Source organism: Portunus trituberculatus, chromosome 47 (genome assembly GCF_017591435.1).
Source record: "Portunus trituberculatus isolate SZX2019 chromosome 47, ASM1759143v1, whole genome shotgun sequence".
NCBI classification, from domain to species: domain Eukaryota; kingdom Metazoa; phylum Arthropoda; class Malacostraca; order Decapoda; family Portunidae; genus Portunus; species Portunus trituberculatus.
Window position 1 is genome coordinate 10,588,746 of NC_059301.1, and position 23,226 is coordinate 10,611,971.

Here is a 23,226-nt window from a genome sequence, read left to right on the forward strand (position 1 = left end):
AATCATTCTGACCTCCATAGACCCTCCCTAATGTCAATTAAATGGTCTAATCGTACACAAATCTCAAGGTAAAAATGTGTCCTAGTATTGAAGGGGTTAAATATATAGCGTTCAGCACTCAGTCAACTCATCAGCTGTTGTGCCACCAATACTAATAACAAACAGAAATAAAACACAAAGTGAAATGATGACTTGATTTCAGACATCGTATTAATAATGTTCCAGACAAGTACAGGCCTCTAGAACATTACAGCTGCACACTTACTCCAAGAAGAGCTTTCCTACTTCTCCCTGACTTTCAGAAATTCTCTTCTTTCAATTCTCCTTCATGATATGTCGTAACAGTTTGAAGAGTCCTGCCTGTCTCGCTGAAATAGGAAACACAACCGCTCGCATATGTTCTCTCTCTCTCTCTCTCTCTCTCTCTCTCTCTCTCTCTCTCTCTCTCTCTCTCTCTCTCTCTCTGTGTGTGTGTGTGTGTGTGTGTGTGTGTGTGTGTGTGTGTGTGTGTGTGTGTGTGTGTGTGTGTGTGTGTGTTACTACCCTCTCTCTCGCTCCATGAACTATTTACAGCAACGAGAAAACCACAAAGTTTATCATACTGGAATAATTTTGCATAAGCTTAGTATGCTGCGTCTCACCAAATAAAAAGGAAGTCATTGGATAGACAATATCAGATGACAATATAAGAATAGACAATTAAGTATCCGGTCGTTATAGTTTCAGTAATCATGTACTTTATAATTTAAATGTTAGAGGGAAATGCACACATGTTCACTGTAGCAATGGTTTTAAATAAATATGCGTAAGTAAACCAGAGAAGGGAATAATTCATCCTTTCCTCGTTCTTGGCTGCTAATATATGCTTATGATGTAATAGATTTTTTGCTTGTTTATTGATAGTGCACGTTTTTGACCAAGTATTGAATTGTTACTTTGTGATATTGTCTCATAGATTTGTCATTGATGATTGGCGTAAACTCACACACACACACACACACACACACACACACACACACACACACACACACACCGCGTAGTGTAGTGGTTAGCACGCTCGACTCACAATCGAGATGCCCGGGTTCGAGTCCCGGTAAGCGGCGAGGCAAATGGGCAACCCTCTTAATGTGTGGCCCCTGTTCACCTAAATAGGTACGGGATGTAACTCGAGGGGTTGTGGCCTCGCTTTCCCGGTGTGTGTTGTGTGTTGATGTGGTCTCAGTCCTACCCGAAGATCGGTCTATGAGCTCTGAGCTCGCTCCGTAATGGGGAAGACTGGCTGGGTGACCAGCAGAAGACCGAGGTGAATTACACACACACACACACACACACACACACACACACACACACACACACACACACACACACACACACACACACACACACACACACACACACACACACACACATACATACTTCATTGACCTAATCTGTAGGGAAAAATTAATACTAAACCTTTATTTATTGACCAGTTTATCGGAAAAAGAGAGAAAGAAACAGGACTTTGTGACTTTTTATTGAATGTTTTGTGTCCAAACATGTCTAAAAAGTACTAAATACAATCAAGCAGGATGATAACTGCAAGTATAAAACATTCATACATGCATATCCACACATACTCATGTACGTACTACACACACACACACACACACACACACACACACACACACACACACACACACACACACACACACACACACACTGCACAGCGTTTCTTTATCTTAAACTTTTACACCGCATAGTGTGCAAGCTTTGTTCACAGTCAAGGCCTGTATTCGAGTCCCTGGATCAGTGAGACAAATGTGTTGCTTCTGGTCGCGCAGCAGCAAGGAGTTACGGGAAATTAGCTATAGCCGCAGATGGGTTATAACCACGTGACCCCGCTCTCCTGCGTGTGATGTGAGAAAGGTTTCAGTCTTACCCAAACACCGCTCATCATAAAACTCCACTCCCTCCGCAAAGGAACGGCTAGTATATCGCGAAACCATATACGTTACTTTATATTACACTAGTTAATCTGCCATAACGAAACTTGAAAAAACTAGAGGTTATAAGAATCACACAGATGTGAGAGTACAAGGAGATGAATAAGACGAGGCTCGCACTATTAACAATCGAGATAAAACTTTCTTAACCTCATCTCTCAACATTCCTCGATACTGTTAATGAATTGAATAATTTTTCCCCTTATTTCAGATACGGTGCTGACATTGTGAGTAAATGGTATAATAACAATTTTTTTTAAACGATTTAGATATTTCAATTTTTGGATCTGTATGATCTTTAAGATATAGGATTAAAATAATATTTACAATATGAAATTATGATACACCATTTTTAGACCTTAAGATTAAGATACAATCTAAAGTCACCAGAGTATTTGAATTAGGCACCAAGTGAAAGTTATGGAATTGAACTCTAAATAATAAGGATGTTTCAGTGATAACTGAAGATGGTACACAGATTTTGAGCGTAATTCTACCTGAAAGCTTATTTGACATCAGTTCAAGGACTGGCAGCGGCACTATATTGTTAAACTATCAAGGAGAAAGCAATGGGCAACGTACTGTTCTGTCTCTGCGAGCCCTATAGTGGTTGGTTTCAGAGATGTTCATGCACATAGCCGCTTGACTTTACCAAGTGGTGATTGGCTGCCTTTCATTCATACGCAACAATAATGAGTGAAGAAACGCGAACGATATAATTAAATCTAACTCCCTGTGGACTCGGTGTCTACAGGTGCTGGCCACGTTGGCAGTATTAAATATAAGTAGGTACAGTATGTGAATTAAGAGATACACCCCCGACAGTAGCAAAGAAGGGCGAGAAGGAGACGGAGAGAAAGTATGTGCCTGACAGTGTCTCTTCTCTCCTCCTCTCTCCCCACTCTCCTCTCCTCTGTCCTCCATCGTTGATTACCGGCGCTGGGCTTCCTGTGCGTGCATCAGGCGACTCAGCTGCCATCGCTGCCACGGATAAAAGAACACTTAGTGATGAGGAACTGAAATTGTTCAAAACTACCAACAAAAACATAGAATAATAAATCACAGTATATTTTCTAAGTAGTTTGTTATAAGCTACACTGTCTAATATGAGACATTACACTCAGGATGGTAAAGACGATGGTTCAGTACCGACACATTATTGCCACACTAACATAAATGCGATTCTTACCACCGTTACCACTTCAAAAACGAAAAAAACGCTTATATCTTAACTAATGTCTTCCTTCACCATTACATTTCATAACTGTGGCACTGACAACACTCGCCACCACCACTTCATCACACCAAAACTATGTAATATTGTAATACTTATAGCATACCACCACTACTACCACCACCACCACTCACCCTCCGTCGCGCATCCACCTCCTCCTTCATGTACAGGTTATGACGCAGGTCACGGATTTGGTCTTGCAGCGCCTCGTTCGCCAGGCTCAGGTTGTTGTTCCGTATCTGTACCTGCTCCGCGCTGGGAACAGGAAGACAGGCAGAGTGAGTTGAGTTTTCACCTTAGGAATGATACTACTATACTGGTACTACTACACTACTACTGCAACTACTATTACTACTACTACTACTACTACTACTACTACTACTACTACTACTACTACTACTACTACTACTACTACTACTACTACTACGTTTAGCAAGAAGTGTAAGGGACTGTCCAGAGATTATTAATAACTAATGGTGCAATTTTACATCAGTACTCACAGAAGCCGATGTTCTCGCTCCGCAAAAAACTGCATCACTGGGGAGATTTTAATGGGCATCTTGGCTATTTGTAGGGTTTTTTCCTCCTTCCTCTGTCTTTTTCTTTAGACTACTTCCCTGTTTTCCTTCCTCGTTATTTTCTCTTTCCCCCTTCTCCTCCTCTCTTCGTATTTCAATTCTTCTTTCTCCTGTTCTTTAATATTTTCTTTCGCCTTTTCCTCTGTTCTCTGCTGCTGGTGCGGAACTGTGATTTTCTTCCTTCCTTCCTTCCTTCCTTCCTTCCTTTGTTTATGAACACTTTCGTTCTTCCTCTAATGTTCAAGTTTGATGTCCCTGTCGAAAATAAAAATAATGAACTTGAATTTCTAATAGCGTCTTTTGTACAGCACTGTTTTGTAAAGTAAAAAGCTGAAGACATCACATGCACCCATCCCAAAATGACACACACTCTAACTGCTCTTCTTCCTAGACAGACTGATCATTTGAGGCACGGCAACACCCACGTAGGTTACATGGTGCTGTGCAGTAAGTGTACCACCATTGCTTAGACATCAGTGAAATGATTGTATTCAAATTAAGTTAGATAGTGGAATAAAATCTCCGAAGTTATGGCTAAATGGAATTTGAATATAACAATTAATGCAAAACATAGGAAGTGTTAACAAAGAATACCGATTATTTTGTGGGGAAAAAATGTAATCTGTTTTCATTGATTTTGTAATGTTTATCAGCTGAAAGTAAAAGGTATGAGAGAGAGAGAGAGAGAGAGAGAGAGAGAGAGAGAGAGAGAGAGTGTGTGTGTGTGTGTGTGTGTGTTTGTGTGTATTTATAGTATAGCCCCTCGCTCTTGGCTTGATAATACAATGTCAACACACACACACACACGCGCGCGCACACACACACACACACACACACACACACACACACACACACACACACACACACACACAATGTAACTTAGTCATTTACACTGTCATATTTTCACACGCAAATAATGATGATAACAATTACGATCATTATAATAGTAATAATAATAATAATAATAATAATAATAATAATAATAATAATAGCTACAACAAAAGAGCAAGTAAGTCCATTTCACACTATCTTAAAGAATACAGGATCTAATTCCAAAAAATAGTACACTCATCGTATCAGCAAGAACAGCCAACAACAATAACACCAACACCACCACCACCACCACCACCACCAACAACAACAACAACAACAACGCTAGCAATTTCCGGTTTATTCGCTGCACACAATCTGGGGAACACCAATGCTTCATATCACAGCTGCAAATATACATATACGAACGTCTTTTGCTCTGTTCTCAAATTTTGCTGTCCTTTACCGTCACTTCAGTATTGCTCACTCCACTGATAAAGTTTTGTTTCATCTGGTAAGCTTTATTCAAATTATTCTATCACTTCCGGTAACAGTTTTCTATTTTTTTCTCCTTCCTTCATTATTCGTATTTTTTTTGTGTGTGCTTTGTTTTTTTTCCTGTTTACAAATCACTCTTCTATGTTGTACACTTCTCAAAACATAACACTTTCCCTTTTTATCTTACTTTTCTTTATTTCTTTTTCACTTAATAGCCTTCTTTCTTCATCATGTGTAACTTGTTTTCCTGGTTTCTGTTTATTTTCGTTTTTCTCCATTTCCTTAAATAATACTTACGTACAGTGCTTTATTTACCTTCACAACCTCTATTCCTTCTTTCCTTCGTGACTTCCTTCTTTCCCTCCTGATGTTCTGCCTTCCTTTCTTTGTTAAGGGCTTGAGGTCCGTGGCGAGTATACGTGTAAGTGTGTATGTGTGTACTGAGCGGCGGAAATAAGATGTCGGTGTTGCCTGCCAACACGCCCTCTGTTGGTATTGGTGGTGGTGGTGGTGGCAGTGATGCTGGCTGACGCATTTGGCATCACTACCACCACCACAACCTGCTTCCTCCTACTACGTTTCCGATTTTTTCCAGTCTTGCCCAACACACACATCAATCTTGGCATATAATCCATAAGTTTTCGGTGGGACGTCTGCTCATAATCAAAAGTTATAATGATTACCTAAATCTTAGACACGTCAAAATATTCAGGAACCTACGTATGGTGTTCTGCATTACTGTATATCCTGAAAATTCATTAGGTGAACTTCAAGTGACAATAAAAAAACATGTGGTATTAATGTTATTCATATTTTTCAATGTTATATGTCTACTTGTGAAGGATTCAAACAGTTCTTAAAATAGATCTCAGACAACGTAAGAGAGGACTGCTCGAGTGAAGTGCGCATGTTAGAGATGGAAGAGAAGGGAAGAACGATTCATAGGAAGCTAAAATTTAAACGTTTAATGTTAAAAGGGAGGAGACGTAGTAGTGATTTAGTGAAATGCCTCAGTAGGTAAAGTAAAGGATATAGGGTAAGAGGAAGGGAAGGAAAGAGAGAATAAACTTGTTCATTATCTTTCTAAGGGTAGAGAAGGGAAGGAAAAGAGGGAAGGAAGGGAGTGAAAGAAGGAGGAAGATATATAATTACTGTGTGACCACATGTGACGAAAGAAATTTATTAGGATTTATCTGGAATCGATAATGCAGAAACAGTTTGATTTTAAGTGTTGTGTGAGCTACAGTTTATTTCCTTTCGTGTTTAAAGTTTTCTCCTTCTCCTTCATCTTCTTCTTTTCTTTTCTGTCGTGAGGTCCCATTTTTGCTTTTACACATTAATATATATATAATGATTTATGAAGTGTTTTGCTTAAATATCACCTTTCAGATTTTATAGTTAAGTTTTGACCTCTCTCTCTCTCTCTCTCTCTCTCTCTCTCTCTCTCTCTCTCTCTCTCTCTCTCTCTCTCTCTCTCTCTCTCTCTCTCTCTTTGATATAAATCTCTCTCACTCACACACACACACACACACACACACACACACACACACACACACACACACACACACGTGCATCTTTAAATATCATGTTGGTTCTGTCTGCCAGTCACGAACACAGATAGAATTGCAAACACAAGTGATTGGCCAATGCTTGCCGGCACATTCAAATATCTCGCTTATTCTTTATTTTATTTTTCTTTCATTCAATTATTTATTTATTTAGTCATTTACTTTCGTTTTTTTTTCTTTTGTGTGTGTGCTTGTCAAAGGTAACGCCAATATTACAGACGCCCCCTCTGCAGTAACTTTGCAGGTCGTCCCTCCCCTTGGTAGCACAGACCACTCTGGCTTGTCTTTCAATATTCAAACTTCATTTCCTATTCCGGACGAGCCAATATCGCGGAAAGTATTTCTAAAGTCACGAGCCAATTGGACTGGTGTCATTGCCGATTTTAACAACATTGTATGGCGGGAAATTTTACATTCTGATAGTCCAATTGATTCCCTTAACAGTGTTTTACTTAACATTAGTGAAAGAAGAATTCCTTCTAAAATAATTCGAAGTCGTCGCAAGGACAGTGCCTGGTTTAATGATGACTGCAGGCGTGCTCAGCGTGGAAAACAGGTTGCTTATTGTGAATGGTCCCGACTGCGTTCACCTGAATCATGGGAAAATTACGTTCGTCTGCGTTTATTTGCCCAACGTACATATTCTAGCGCACAGGATGAGTACAATGAACACCTTAAAAATGTTCTGATTGGCACCTCCCAACCACACTCATGGTGGTCAGCTTTAAAGCAATCACTCTTTGGTGTGGACTCAAGTTTACCTCCTCTGTCATGTACTGACGGTTCAATCTGCCATAATTCTAAGGACAAAGCCAATCTTTTAGCTTCCGTTTTAACTCGAAACAAAGTGATGAAGAGTTTGATCTGCCGCCGTCTTGTCCCCAGGACATTAAATTACACTCCATTGCCTTTAAGTCCTCCGAAATCTTAAGATATCTTAATGAGTTAGACTCATTCGGGGGTTGTGATCCTTTGGGTTTTCTGCCTCTTTTTTACAAAAAGATTGCTTCTCCTCTCGCTCCAAAATTGGCAGTTATTTTTAGAGCTCTTTTTCGTAAGGGTTCTTTTCCGGTATGCTGGCGTACTGCAAATGTTACCCCTATTCCAAAGGGATCTTCATCCTCCATTCACCCCGGTGACTATAGACCCATTTCCATAACCCCGGTGTTATCTAAGATTTTTGAGCGCCTGCTGGCCAAGCGTCTCAATCGTTTTTTAGATATTAATAATTTGTTGCCATCTAGTCAGTTTGGTTTTAGAAAAGGTCTCAGTACTTCTGATGCTCTCGTTTGCATAACGCACGACATGCAAGCTGCCCTTGATGCTGGTCATGAATCTAGAGTAATTTCACTTGATTTTAGTTCTGCATTTGATCGTGTTAATCATAGAGCCCTTTTATCGAAAGTTAGATCTATTGGTATTGGTGGCCGCGTCCATCAAGTTCTGTCAGAGTTCCTAACGAGTCGAAGGCAGCGTGTGACTGTTGATGGCTGCCTTAGTTCTTTTAGTCCAGTTGTATCCGGTGTTCCGCAGGGAAGTGTTCTGGGACCTCTTCTTTTATTATTTATACATCTGACATGTGGTGTGGGATTGAATCTAATATGGTTGCTTATGCTGATGACACCACTATATATGCGACAATTCCTTCCCCACAGGATAGGCAGAGAGTCGCTAATGTACTCACTCAAGATGTTTCAAGGATTCTGTCATGGTGTGATCGGTGGGGTATGAAACTGAACCCGAGTAAATCCCATAGTATGGTTATTAGCAGATCAAGGACACCTTTCCCAGTTCACCCTGATATTGTTGTCAACGAAGTACCTATTCCTAATTGTTCGTCTCTGAAGTTACTCGGAGTCACCCTTGATCCCAAACTTACTTTTGAGTTGCACTTGCGTTCACTTGCATCATCAGTCTCATGTAAAGTTGGTTTGTTACGCAAATGTAGGCGGATATATTCCTCTGATGATATTGTAAGAAATTGCTTTTACTCTTTCATACTGCCTCATTTTGAATATTGTCACTCTGTGTGGATCTCTGCAGCAGAGTCTCACTTAAAGCTTTTAGATAGAGCATTCAACCAGATTAAATTTCTTCTTCCTAATCTTGAGATTAATCTTCGGCATCGTCGTTTGGTTGGATCATTGTCCTATTTCTTCAAAATCATGTCTAATTCCAACCACCCGTTGCATTGTCATTTGCCTGCCCTTCACTACCAGCACGTGCTACAAGACAATCCTTGATCATGAATGACCGTTCCTTGTCTGTGAATCGATGTAATACTTCACAATTTTCCCGGTGTTTTATCCCAGTATCTGCTAGACTCTGGAATACAATTCCCAACGAGATTGTTAATTCTAGTAACATTGAAGCATTTAAAAAACGTGTGAATACCTTTCTTCTCTCTGAACTCACTACCTCTTAGATCTCTACCAATCTTCCTATTCTGTTGTTCATTCCTGTTACTTCCTTTCACTTATCGGTGAGGTGCCGCCCACTGGGCCTTTGGGTTTATGCAGTTATGCTTTCCAGTGGGTCGCCTTCATTGACCTCATAATAATAATAATAATAATAATATTTCTATTCTTCATTCATCACTGAAAATTATGTTCTGAAATAATTCATGCCATTCTACTGACAGAGCAAAAGGTGGTAACCAGTGCACCTCTAGGCACACTTGTTTGTCTGAGGCATCAGGCATGGGATGGAGCGGGGAGGCAGCCGGTGAGGGGCAAATGACAGCGGAAATTACTGTAATGTTTTGCAGGTAACACTCGCCGTGACGAGAACAAATGCATGTGTGTGTGTGTGTGTGTGTGTGTGTGTGTGTGTGTGTGTGTGTGTGTGTGTGTGTGTGTGTGTGTGTGTGTGTGTGTGTGTGTGTGTGTGCTTTTGATTATTTGAAGATTTCTAGAAAACCAGAAAGATTAATTTTATTTATATTTTTTTCAGTTATTCCTTTGATTCTGACGTGCGTTAAATGTCGCTTTGATGTGGGTTTCTCTCCTTTACCCTCATGCTTTTACACACACACACACACACACACACACACACACACACATACTAGGTTGGCTAGCCTGTTATATTCCTATCTCCCCTCTCCCCTTATCAGAGATGAAGAGGGGAATTTCTTTGTTCCCTGTCTGCCTCCTTGGACTCGTCATACTGTGCATCGCTTCATTATGAGAGTGAATGTGCTTGGATTGTGTTTCATGAATGATAGAGATGTATGATTTTCTTAGTCATGTTCATATGTGTGAGAGAGAGAGAGAGAGAGAGAGAGAGAGAGAGAGAGAGAGAGAGAGAGAGAGAGAAAGAAAGTTATCAAGTGAGAAGTTTTATGGTGCGCGCGTTTGCGTATTTGAATATCTGGTCACGCGGTGTGAATAGTGATGGGCATTAGTGGCAAGGTGCACAAAATCATCCACGGGTACCAGAACTGAAAGGTTTACGATGAAATGAGCGCTAAGGCCACGCGTTGTACAGTACCGAGAGTCAGCTTATCCCTCCTTATTGCATGTACTGGCTGCGTGAAGAGAAGCGGGAATTATTCAGTGTGTGTGTGTGTGTGTGTGTGTGTGTGTGTGTGTGTGTGTGTGTGTGTGTGTGTGTGTGTGTGTGTGTATGTGTGTGTGTGTGTGCGTGTGTGTGTTTCTTTTCATTAGGATGAAAAGAAATATTGATGTGTGCGTGTATGGACGTGGGGTGTCATTACACTTAATATAGATAAGACGTTCTACTTCCGTGTTTAGTGTTCTTTGTTCCGCAGGTTTCTGTGTACGGTAATCTTTTTATACAATTGATTGCGTACAGGCTTTTATTCTTAACTGCACTGCTGCAATCTGTTGCTGTTTTACATACATACAAATTGCTCTTATGACCTTAACAACCGCATGGAAATGATATTACAATTACCAACATAAAGTAACAGTTCTGGACAACAAACATGAACTAGTACATGCAACTCTAAACTCTGGAACTCCCTGCCTGCTTCTGTATTTCCATTTTCCTACGACTTGACTTTTTTTCTATGAGGGAGGTTTCAAGACATTTGTCCCTGTCTTTTGAATAATTTTCCATAACTTTAAGGGAACTGGCAATCCATTGGGCCTTTATTTTAAATTTTGTTGCCCTTAGCTAGTCTCCCCTCTTGCATAAGAAAACAAAAAGGTTTCTATAATATATATTTTTTGTTGTCCCTCGTGCATCCTCCTTGTCCTTCTGCAGTTGTGTCAGGAATCAGACAAGAGAGCAACCTGCCAAGTCCTCAGATCCCATCCCGGACCGAGCAAAGTTACTGCGAGGCATTCATGTAATCTAGCTGGCACCTGTCCCTGCCTGTTCCCCAGTGCTCACAACTCACAAGTGCAATTCAGAACAACAGCTTGAGTCCAACAGGAAGACTATATGGACTGAAGTTTGTTGCACTATTTATATTCAGACGTATTTGTATCGTATCTCTGTTTGGCGTCTTTGTGGCGTGACATCCATCACCCACTCATGTTGTGTCTTATCCATCTTCTGTTAATTTATGCAAGGTATTTATGAAGCCTTCCGCACATCTTTCCATAATCACCATTCGCTCTGAGACATTTGGACTTGTTCTACAGCCACATCTAATTTTTAAACTGAGAAGAAACTACAAAATGTATAGTTTTTCATTCTTAACCTTCTTGTAAACATTTATAAAGACTTCGTGCATTAATTAATACTAGAGCTCTTAATCGAGTTGTGTCGCCGTGAAAGGGTTGACACTACATTTCTTGCTTGTTGAGGAATGAAATAACAGACGAATAATTTTCTTTTCTTTTTATTCGACAGGTTCACGAGGGTTGTGTTGCCGTAATGAGGCTGCTGGGAAAGGATGACCAAATTGAACCTCCGAAGAAGTGTAGCATTGCGTCGCTGCAGGAACAAGTAAGACATTGACTGCCTGCTATGACACCGCAACGCTGTCTTAAAAGGTGCGTGTTATAAACCTCAGTGTGTAAGAGAGGAGGGTGTACAAAATTTTAGGGTAGCCGTGTATGTGTACCATGATCCCGTGTAAACTGTTTGAAGGAGGTACTTGTATATTTATAGGTGTGTATATATTGGACTCAACACGTGTAAACATTAAGGATCTATGAAGTTATGAAACCCGTGTACGTTAAAAGGAAATTCGTGTGTGTGTGTGTGTGTGTGTGTGTGTGTGTGTGTGTGTGTGTGTGTGTGTGTGTGTGTGTGTGTGAAGCTGCCAAGTAAGGGCTATGGAAGGGTATAGGGGAGGGAGGAAGGGAGATTAGGGGGGGCTAAGGAGAGGTAAGGTGAGATAGGGGAGGGAGGAAGGAAGGAAGGAAGGAAGGAAAGAAGGAGGGAGGGGAAGGAAGGGGTGGTTTGAGGGAGCCATGATCGGAGGTGAGGTTGGAGGAGGGGAGAGGGGTAGGGAGGGAGAGGAGAAAACGAGGGGCGACGAAGAAAACGGGATGCCACTCGACAAAGAAAACGAGGCAGTCTTCTTCAGCTCAAGCCTGCGAATGAAAGAGAGAGAGAGAGAGAGAGAGAGAGAGAGAGAGAATTATTATCATAACGACTACTTTTAGAATTGGGTCACATAAACATACAGGTGAGAAAAAAAGGGCCACTTATCGGAGACCTTAACGTGGCGTCTGTCAGGCTGCCAAACCAAACTGAGGGGCGAGCATTACCAACCCAACCAAAACAAACCACTCAGCGAGCATCACGAGCTCAACCAAAATAAACCACTCAACGAGCATTACCAACAAAATAAACAAGTAATTAATGAATGAAGTGCACTATTCACTTCCTTCATGTCCTGTCCTTTCTTTTTGTCTTTCATCCTCTCATCAAACAGCTTTCCTCCTCCTTTTCATTCCATTCTTCCTATTAATATTCGTGTCCTCAGTGTCCTCAGTCTTTCTCTTCCTTCTGTCATCTCACAGTTTTTTCTCTTGTTTATTCAATTTATTAGGGAGATTAGAAAAATGCAAAGTATGAACACATGATATAGAACTCTCCTCTCTCTCTCTCTCTCTCTCTCTCTCTCTCTCTCTCTCTCTCTCTCTCTCTCTCTCTCTCTCTCTCTCTCTCTCTCTCATACACATACCTGCCGCCCCCTCTCCCTTTATCACATACAAACATACATACATACATACGTTGCTCTATTTAGATTTGTCTTATCTCACCCCCTCTATCTATTACACACACGCCCTCTTCCTCTATACACCTTTTGGCTCGTATTCTCAAACATTTCTGTGCTTCACATCTACTATTTCAAAGGGCTTTACTTAAATTTACTCGAGTTTTTTAAGGTGTTACTTTTAAGGTTCTAGAGACAAAGTGATAAGATTTCTACATTATTAACTAGAAAACAATACTCTTGAAAACCTGGCTAATCATCTTCGTGGTCTTGGAAAATAGTGGTGAGAGAGCAAAGCATTTCTGAGTTCGGATATTTGTCTGGCCCATTTTTTTCCTTCCCACCTTCTTACCTATACGTCTTCCCCTCCCCTTACTTCATACCAAAGAACTATTCCTTCTGATACCATCTCACTCACACACATTTCTTTTCTTCACGCTTCGACCAACCATATATTTTTTTCTCCTTCCTCTTTCTTCCACTAAGCCCTTATTGATACGTTAGCCCTTTTACTCTCTCACCACAACTATTTTCAAGGCTCATAGAGATGATTAGCCGTCTTGTTAAGAGTGTTTCTCCCGTTGATAATGTAGAAAACGCGTCAGTCTGTCACTAGAATCATTAAAACACCCTTAAGAGTTCGTGTATTTTCAACTAAGGACTTGAAAGTTGTACAGGTGCCAGCAGAAGTGTTGCACAATATAGTATTACTCAACTCTTTCTTCCTCCCTTCTTTCCCTCATCATTTCTCTTTCCCTTCATTCCCTATCACCTTTCTTGCTCACGACTCCTGTACATTAACCACTCGAGACATTTACTTTTCCTCTACAGCCACCTCTAAACATTATATTGGCTATATAAAAATTGCAAAATATTTCATTCTAATCCCTCCTTTTCTTATAGACGCGGATAAAAGTTTCCTATATCATTTCTAGTATCAAGAGTTGCATTCCTCCCTCCTCCATACGCTCTTTCCCCTCCTTGCACTGCCTACCTGCGCCTCCCCCTCCATATCACTCTTGCCCGTCAGCATCTCAATCACCGCCGCTGTGTCGATGAAGCCTCGGTCATCCATTTCGAAATTGTCGAAGGCATCGTCCACCTCCTGCGCCGAATACTTGTCGCCCCACGTCATCAGTGCGTGGCGGAACCTGTGGGAGTAGCGGAATTGTAGCGAAAAATAGAGAGAGAGAGAGAGAGAGAGAGAGAGAGAGAGAGAGAGAGAGAGTTAGGGGAATGGGATGCAGAAAAGTAAAAAGGAGGTGGTGTTATACGATTTTCTCTCTCTCTCTCTCTCTCTCTCTCTCTCTCTCTCTCTCTCTCTCTCTCTCTCTCTCTCTCTCTCTCTCTCTCTTACACACACACACACACACACACACACACACACATTTTATTTTCCTTTCCCTCACTATCCATTCCCTTTCCTCCCTTCACTTCATCTTCCCTGTCCTTTCCTTTCTCCTCCCACCCCTTCACTCGCAGTCACTCCCCACTCACATGTCTCCGTCAATCCAGCCGTCGTTGCTGAAGGCGTTGAAGGCTGCTGCCACTACGGTGTCCTCATCTGACGTGCCACTGTTACGTTCGGCAAACATCTGCAGCAACATGGTGAAGTTGATCGGCCCAGGAGACTCGTTAAGCATGTCGTCCAAGTCTTTGTCTGTTGAAATCCGTCCCACTTGGTCGAATACCTGCAGATTAAAGAAAAAAAATGCTTTAATTTACGGAAACATTCGTTATGAAAGGGATTTATGTGTTATTCGGTGTTGTTTGCCTCTCCCTTGTCGAATATTGGGCAAGAGAGGGATGAGGGTTAAAAGAAGACAGAAAAGGAAGAAGAGAGCAATGAGTGTGCTTGTGAGATTTTAATAATAATTCTTCTTCTCTCGTTACCGCCTCGCACAGGCCCGACATACACTTTGCTTAATTACCACACTTGCTGCATACTGAGTGAAAAATCCTTACCTATCAGAGCTAGAATAAAAGTAACTATCTTGTACTGTCTATTAAATTACTCAACCGTGCGCGTGAGTGCGTGCGTACATGCAGTCATACATATCAAGACTTAAGACCCTTCCACACGATAGGCAAATGTAAGGCGGGCATTTTTTATTTGCCTGTAATTCTCCCGCTTTTAAACAGTGTTACCAGATCAAACAGTCCAAATAAGGCGGGTAGTAGACACAGGCAGGCTTAGTATTCTTTTCATTTCTTCTTCACCTGTTGAAGTGTAGATGAAAATGTGCGGTGCTCGTCTCGTGGTCATTCCGTCTCTTGTTTTTTTTTTCTTTCTGAGGATTCTGTTGTTCTTTCAATGCTTTAATGGGCAATGTGCTTTTTTTCCCTATATTCTGATCTTCCTCTTGTCTTATCTCCATTCTCGTAATATCTTCATTGTCATCCTTTCTTTTCTTTTTATTTCTTATTTCCCTTACCTGTACAATTACGGTTTCATCTCCGACTAACGTAATCATTCTCCTAAATTTATCCTCTAAGCTTATTTTATCTACGTATAAAGTCCCAAGGGAAAGAAATGCGCTGTTTGAACTTCTTGTTGCCATTGATAGCTGGAGGAGGCGTTTCTCTTCCTTAAGGCTTTATAGGTGTACTTAGAATAAGCATAGAGGATAAATTTAGAAGAATGACTGTGTTACTAAGAGATGAAACAGTAATGGAATAGATAAGAAAAAAAAAAGGAAGGAAAGAAAGGATGAGATAAGAAAATAAAAAAATAGGAAGGAAAGAAAGGATGAGAATGAAAATAGAAAGAGAATGGAGATAAGGCGAGAGAAAAATTCCATTACCGTTTCATCTTTTACTAACAGAATCACTCTTCTAAATTTATCCTCTATGTTTATTCTATGTACGTATAAAGCCTCAAGGAAGAGAAATGCGTTGTTTGGACTTTTTGTTGTCAATAATAGCTGGAGAGAGATGACATGACTTGGCTCCCGAGAAGTGGAAGATGGCAGAAATGACCCTGGCAGGGAGGAAGTGACGTGGAATATAATGGGAGATCTCATAAAGCAGATTAATGAGTGGTGTCTGCAAGATATTACTGGTAAAAATGACTCTCGTGAGTATATGGTGACGGGTTTAGACCTTAGATGACGACTTCTAGCCTAAAGAAAAGGATCAAAGAGACGGGGTGCTATTAACACACATAAAAATAATGGTGTCTGAAGATAGAACATTATGAAAATGTATCAAGAACAAACCAGAAGAAAGAGAAGGACAAGGAGAGAGAGAGAGAGAGAGAGAGAGAGAGAGAGAGAGAGAGAGAGAGAGAGAGAGAGAGAGAGAGAGAGAGAGAGAGAGAGAGAGTTAAGCAAATTGCGCAATGTTCACATAAAAGAAAAGAAAATAGTACTATTGATACGCTCTTGAAGAGAAAGAATCCTCAATAGAAAAGGAGAGAATAAGTAAGAGTAGATGGAATAGAAGGAGGAATTGATGGAATGCAAGAAGAAAAAAGTTAATAAGAGAAACATGAAAAATTAAACAGTGTCAAACGAGAACCGTGCAAATTAAATAGCGATGACTGGAGGAAATACACAAAAACAAAAGAAATAGCTGGTGAAAAAGTAAAAGAAGAAAGTAGGTGAGAAAAAAAGCAAGAAAATGGGAGCAAACTGAACAAGAAGCGTACCAAAAAAAAAAAAAAAATCAACAACAGTTCACCTTATACTCAAGAGTCTCAGCACTGACACACACACACACTAACCTCCCAGCAAATCAGACTTAAAAACGATGAAGCAAACTAAACAAAAAGGAAGCGTACTACATCATCAGACAACAGTGCACCTTACATTCAAGAGTTTCAACACTGATGCACACACACCTCATACAGATCAGAGGCTTGAAAAAATTGAGTAAACTGACCAAAAAGGAAGCGTACTGCATAATCCAGGAACAGTGCACCTGACATTGAAGAGTCTCATTATTGACACACACACCTCCCAGCAAATCAGACTAAAAATATGGTGCAAAGTGAACAAGAAACGCACTGCAATACATAATCCAACAACAGTGCAGCTAACATTCAAGCCTCAGCACTGACGCACACACACACCTGCCGCTAATCAAGAGACTTCATAATTCAAGAACAATGTACCTAATATTCAAAAGCTTCAACATTGACACACACAAACCTGCCGCAGATCAGAGGCTTAAAAAACAGGAGCAAACTAAACATACTACTACTTAAACAACTGCATAATTCAAGAACAGTGCACCTAACATTCGAAAGCTTCAACATTGGCACACACATGAACCTGCCGCAGATCAGACTTCAAAAAATGGAGCAAACTAAACATACAGCTATTGTCATCTTTCCTACGACTAGACTGCTTTTAAGAGGGAGGGTTCAAGACATTTGTCCCTGTCTTTTGGCTAACTCTCTTAATCTTTTAGGGAACTGACAATCAAGTGGGCCTTTTCTCTTTACTTTTTTGTTGTCCTTGGTCAGCTTCCCCTATTCCAAATAAAACTACTACACAATTCAACAAGTCCATGCACATTACATTCAAGCTTCAGCACTGACGCACACACGCACCTGCCGCAAATCAAAAGTGGAGCAAACTGAGCATACTACTACTATAACTACTACACAATTCAACAATAGTGCGTCTAACACCCAAAGCCTCGGAACTGACACACATTGACCTCCCAGCAGGCTAAACATGCTACTACTACAACTTCTGCACAATTTAAGAACAGTGCACCTAAATCAAGCTTCAGCACTGACGCACACACGCACCTGCCGCAGATCAGACTTGCCCAGGATACCGTCTTTGTCCTTGTCCATCATCTGAAAGCCCTCCTTGAACTCCGCCACCTGGAACTGCGTGAACATATCGAACACATTGGATCCAGTCTTCTTGGCGCGCCGGGAGGAGGTCTTTCTCGAGGACGGTTTAGAAGAAGCGGGCGTGGGTGCAGGTGCAGGTGGTTCAGGCTCAGGAGGAGGAGTAGGGTCCTTCGGAGGTGCAGCAGCAGGCGCCGGTTCCTCCTCCTTCTTCTTCTTCTTCTTGACTTTCTTCTCGTCAGTCTGTGTGTTGTTGGGGATGGAATAAAGGGAGGGTGTTACTTTGGATTGTGGTGGTGGTGGTGGTGGTGGTTGTAGTAGTAGTAGTAGTGGTAGTGGTGAGGTAGTGGTGATAGTAGTAGTAGTAGTAGTAGTAGTAGTAGTAGTAGTAGTAGTAGTAGTAGTAGGAGTAGAAGTAGGAGTTGTAGTAGTAGTAGCAGTAGTAGTAGATGTAGTAGAAGTAGTAGTAGTAGTAGTAGTAGTAGTAGTAGTAGTAGTAGTAGTAGTAGTAGTAGTAGTAGTAGTAGTAGTAGTAGTAGTAGTAGTAGTAGTAGTAGTAGTATCTCTCTCTCTCTCTCTCTCTCTCTCTCTCTCTCTCTCTCTCTCTCTCTCTCTCTCTCTCTCTCTCTCTCTCTCTCTCTCTCTCTCTGCATGTGTGAGGTTCATGATTTATCGTCTGTCTAATTCCATCATCCTTTTTTTTTTCCTTTTTCGACAGGGAGCGTCGGAGGTGAGGGGGGTTAAGGGATGTGAGGAGGCCGTTTTACTCTCGTTTTCCCTCATCTTGACTCACTCTGCCTTCATTCATTATCGCTTTGCTCTCCACCGCACACCTGTCCAACCGTCGCCTGCTACCCTCCACACCCCTGTTGCACCCTTCCTCTCCTGCCTCCAGCCCCTTCACACATGTCTTGCACGTCTGTCACTGCGGAACATCGAGTGCGTGCGTGGGTGAAGCAAGAGAGAGAGAGGAGGGAGGGTGAAGGAGAGAGAGAGGAAGAGGAGAGATACAAAAATATCATTACTTAAATAAAATAGAAAGTATGAGAGATGTGAAAAGAAACGGTAGGAGGTGAAAAAGAGATGTGAGGGAGAGGCAGGTGATGTGAGGTGCTGTGGTGGTACGTCTGATGTGAGATGAGGTTGGTGATGTGAGGTGATTTGAGCTGAGGTGACGCGAGGAGGGATGGGAAATAGTGGAGCAGGTGAGATGAAGAGGAATGAATAATGTGAAGTAATGTGATGTGATGTGAAATGAGATGAAGAAGAGTGAGGTGAGGTGAGGTGAGGTGAGGTGATGTATATGTGTGTGGTGAGGTGTGATGTGCTGTACATGGTGTGATTTGGTGTGATGTGGTGGGGCAAGGAGATGAGATGAGGTAATGTGTGGTGAGGTGTGGTGTGACGTGGTGAGGTGTGGTGTGGTGAGATGTGGATACGTGTGTGGTGTGGTGTGGTGTGTAGTGTGATGTAATGTGATGTGAGGCGCAGGGATGTGGTGAGGTGTGGTAGTGAGGTGTGGTGAGGTGTGGTGTGGTGTGGTGTGGTGTGACGCGGTGGGTGCATCATTTTCCATTAGCTTACCTGCCCCAATCCTCACCTGCCGGAAACGCTCTTATAAACGAGGCCAGGCTGGGAGTATATAGTTAGTTTCAAGCCCTACCTTCATACATCTCCCCTCCATCCCTCTCTTCTCCCTCTCTTCCATCCTCTCCGTCTCTCCCTCCCTCTCTCCCTCTCTCTCTCTGTCTCCTTCCCTCTTTCTCCTTCTTCCTCTGATTTTCTCTTATAAACGTTGACTGGTAAGGAATTTATAGCTCGTTTCATTCCTTACCTTCATACATTCTCTCTCTCTCTCTCTCTCTCTCTCTCTCTCTCTCTCTCTCTCTCTCTCTCTCTCTCTCTCTCTCTCTCTCTCTCTCTCTCTCTCTCTCTCTCTCTCTCTCTCTCTCTCTCTCTCTCTCTCTCTCTCTCTCTCTCTCATCTCTCATCTTCATGTTTTTTTAGTATAATAAAGCTGTCTGATGAATACAATTTAGTTTCCCATATATTAAATTGTTTTCTCTTGTTGAATTTATAGAAAACTTATTAATTCGTAGGCAATCTGCTCCAAGTTAATATTACTTTATGTATTAAACTGTTTGAGAGGATTTCATTGCTAAATACGTCCATAAGATTGTCAGAGATAGTTATAACGTACTCATAGCTCTGTTGGGTGGTCTGAGAGGGAGATTTTTATACAGAATCACGTTACGAATCCTTAAGTTACCCCTTTCAGTACTGAGACGCATTTTTCCTTTCAGTTTTGGGTGTGATTAGACGATTTTGTATACATCAGGAAGGGTCTATGGAGGTCAGAAGATTAATGGGCAGAGTTTTCACTATTATAATTCCCGACATAAGTTTCTGGAGCTGTATAAAATCACCAAATAGTAAGCTGAATGAATATGAAAACGCATCGTGTGGCACTGAAGAGGTTAAGTGCCGTTTAGGGTTATTACATTTATTCCACTCAGGATAGAACGTCATAAATAAATGTAGACTATTGTAAAAATCTTGTAGTCAAACTCTGCACCTCCTTTAACCCTTTCAGCGCTGGAACGCATTTTTGTTTTTATCGTGATTATCTTAAGTGCGATTAGACGATTCTATTGACATTCAGGAGGGTTTGTGGAGATCAGAAGGTTAATGGCGTGAGTTTTCACTGTTTTAATCACCATCATAAGTTTCTGAATCCGTATAAAATCACCAAATAGTAAGCAGAATAAATATGAGAACGCGTCATCGTACTGAGGATCGCAGAATATGACAAATTGAGTTCATCGATATCTGCATCTTCTCTTTCATAGTTGATAAATGAATATTAGTTTCGAGTACTGAGAACCACGTCTACTTCTCGATACAACCACGTCGCTAAGCATTGTGGGTGATAAATGAGTTGAAGCATGCAAAGACAAGAAAACAGATGTCTCCCTTCATTACAAGAAATTCATTAACTGAGCGTCACTGGTTTAGAATCAAGACTGTTTCATTTGATTTCATCTATTTTTATTTAGTTATTCGTTTATCTAGTTTTATTCATCATTATTATTATTCTTATCTATTATTATTAGTATTACCATTATCATGATCATTATTACTCAGTTTTGTTTACTTATTTATTTTCTTTTATTTGTTTATGTCATATTTTAACTTTTATTCTCCTGTTACAGCTGAGAGCTCGTTAAAGTGTAACTAATTCTTTCACATGCGCTGTCAATCAGATTCAGTGAAGTGTATGTTGTCTTTACGTTCTCTTCACTGGGACAGGCAAGCAAGCCATAAGGAAGAGATCTGCTTGTGTGAAGATCTGCCCTCCGACGTCCTATAGGGCTTTGTCGTCCCATCGTAATGGAACGCGAAATATAAATAGATGAAAAATATATACAATAATGAAAAATGTTGGTATGAAACGAATTTTACTGCAGAGTGGAGGTAAAGAAATATTGTAAACTAATGTCCGGCATCTTCATTGCTGCTGCTATTATCACTATTACTACTACTACTATACTACTACTACTACTACTACTACTACTACTACTACTACTACTACTACTACCTTGAGAATATAAAACTTTCATCACTTGCTCCATAGTCACCACCATCAATCACATAGCTTCTATAATATAAACTTGCTTCTACGTCTGCTATCATCATCACCACCACCATCCCCATCAAAATACCCCAAAATATTAACACCAGCACCATTACCACCAGCGCTACACCATTATCACCAGCACTATCACTACTATCAACGTCATCAACTTGTCATCAAATGCACCACTACGAAAGATTATCACGACGCTAAATCACTCACTTCTCTCAGCATCACTACTACTACTGCTACTACTACTACTACTACTACTACTACTACTACTACTACTACTACTGCTTCTTCTTCTACTGATTTCACAAGTATTTAAGTTACAGATATATAATCGTTAGACCAGTACCGCAGTATCACCAGTATTCAAAAACGCCTTGCTCTCTCACCATGACAATTTTCAAAGGCCACAGAGACCACTAGCCTGGTTTTTCAAGTCAGTTTCTCCTTATGATAAACGAGAAATGTTGCCAGTCCATCACCAGAACCATAAAAGTATCACTGAAAACACGAGACTCTTCAACTAGAGCCTTTGCAAAGTTGTGATAGTGAGAGAGCTAAGTGTTTCAGAATACTGGCCTAAAATATTCACCTCTTTTACCATTACCACTTTTTTCTTCGTTAGCTCCTTCAGTACTGGGACGCATTTCTACCATGAGTTTGATGTGATTAGGCGGTTTTATTGACATTAGGAAGGGTCTATGGAGGTCAGAAGATTAATGGCCAGAGTCTTCAGTATTTTAATTCCTACATGAGTTTCTGAAGCTGTAAATAAAATCGCCAAATAGTAAGCAGAATGAATATGAAAACGCGTCATGGTCGTGAAGTGGAGTTAATCATTCAGAGATTATCATAACGACGTACAGTAAGCTAAAAATGAAAAAATAAATAAGTAACTCTCTTCCACGTCATTTCTCTTCACAAATTTAAACTTATTTTTGTAGAAATTTTAAAATGTCTAATCTTAAACTTCATCTTATCATCCAGTAACGAATTTCCTTGACGTACTTACCATGATTCCTGATTTGAGTGTGTTGTTTTCTTTCTTGTCTCTCTCTCTCTTTCACTCTGTTACACGCACGCACTGTCTCTCCCTCTTTCTCCCTCACTCTCTCCCTCTCACACTCTTCTAGGGCGCGAAGGCGTGGTACCTCCCTTGACCCTCAATATATACCCTCTCATGCCCCTCCCTTCCTCTCCCGCTCTTGCCCCCTCCCTTCCCGACACACCTCCATCCACCCATACACCCTCCCTTTCTCCTCCCTCCACTCCACATCACCTATCTTAGCTGCATGCCTCTCCTTCCTCTTCTTCTTCTTCTTCCTCCTCCTCCTCCTCCTCCTCCTCCTCCTCCTCCTCCTCCTCCTCCTCCTCCTCCTCCTCCTCCTGTCCATACCCTCTCCCTCCTCCTCCTCCTCCTCCTACTACCCTCTCTCGTCCATACCCTCTCGGCCTCCCCTTCCTCCTCCTCCTCTTCTTCCTCCTCCTCCTCCTCCTCTTCCTCCTCCTCCTCCTCCTCTTCTTTTCATCATTCTCCATCTCCTCCTCGTCCTCCCCTCCCGCCATTACCCTCGATCAGTTTCCTTCCCTCACACACACACACACACACACACACACACACACACACACTTCTGCTCCTCATAACTACTGTCCCACCTTTCTCATTCTTCTTCTCCTCCTCTATAATATATGATTTGCAATTACAACTAAGGAGAGAGAGAGAGAGAGAGAGAGAGAGAGAGAGAGAGAGAGAGAGAGAGAGAGAGAGAGAGAGAGAGAGAGGAGGAGGAGGAGGAGGTGGTGGTGGTGGTAAAGATGATTTAGAGCAGGGTCTCAAAAAGTGTAGTGGGCGGCCACCCCTTGCCAGCGAGAAGGGGTCGTGATGAGAACACAGTGGCGTGGTGTGTGAAGTCATCTGCCCAAACGTCATTGTTCAAATAGCGCGTAATAAAACAATACCGTAG

At 41.3% G+C, this 23,226-nt stretch overlaps 1 protein-coding gene across 1 annotated transcript; it reads right to left on the minus strand.

Moving 5' to 3' along the window:
* Nucleotides 1-11,467: 11,467 nt before the first annotated feature.
* LOC123520804 (myosin regulatory light chain 2-like) lies at nucleotides 11,468-22,429 on the minus strand. Its single transcript, XM_045283418.1, has 5 exons — nucleotides 22,275-22,429; nucleotides 17,572-17,862; nucleotides 14,310-14,503; nucleotides 13,807-13,963; nucleotides 11,468-12,183 (listed from the first exon to the last, which is right to left on the minus strand). The coding sequence occupies exons 1-5, from the start codon at nucleotides 22,275-22,277 to the stop codon at nucleotides 12,178-12,180; spliced, it is 651 nt and encodes a 216-aa protein (XP_045139353.1). The 5' UTR covers nucleotides 22,278-22,429; the 3' UTR covers nucleotides 11,468-12,177.
* Nucleotides 22,430-23,226: the final 797 nt, after the last annotated feature.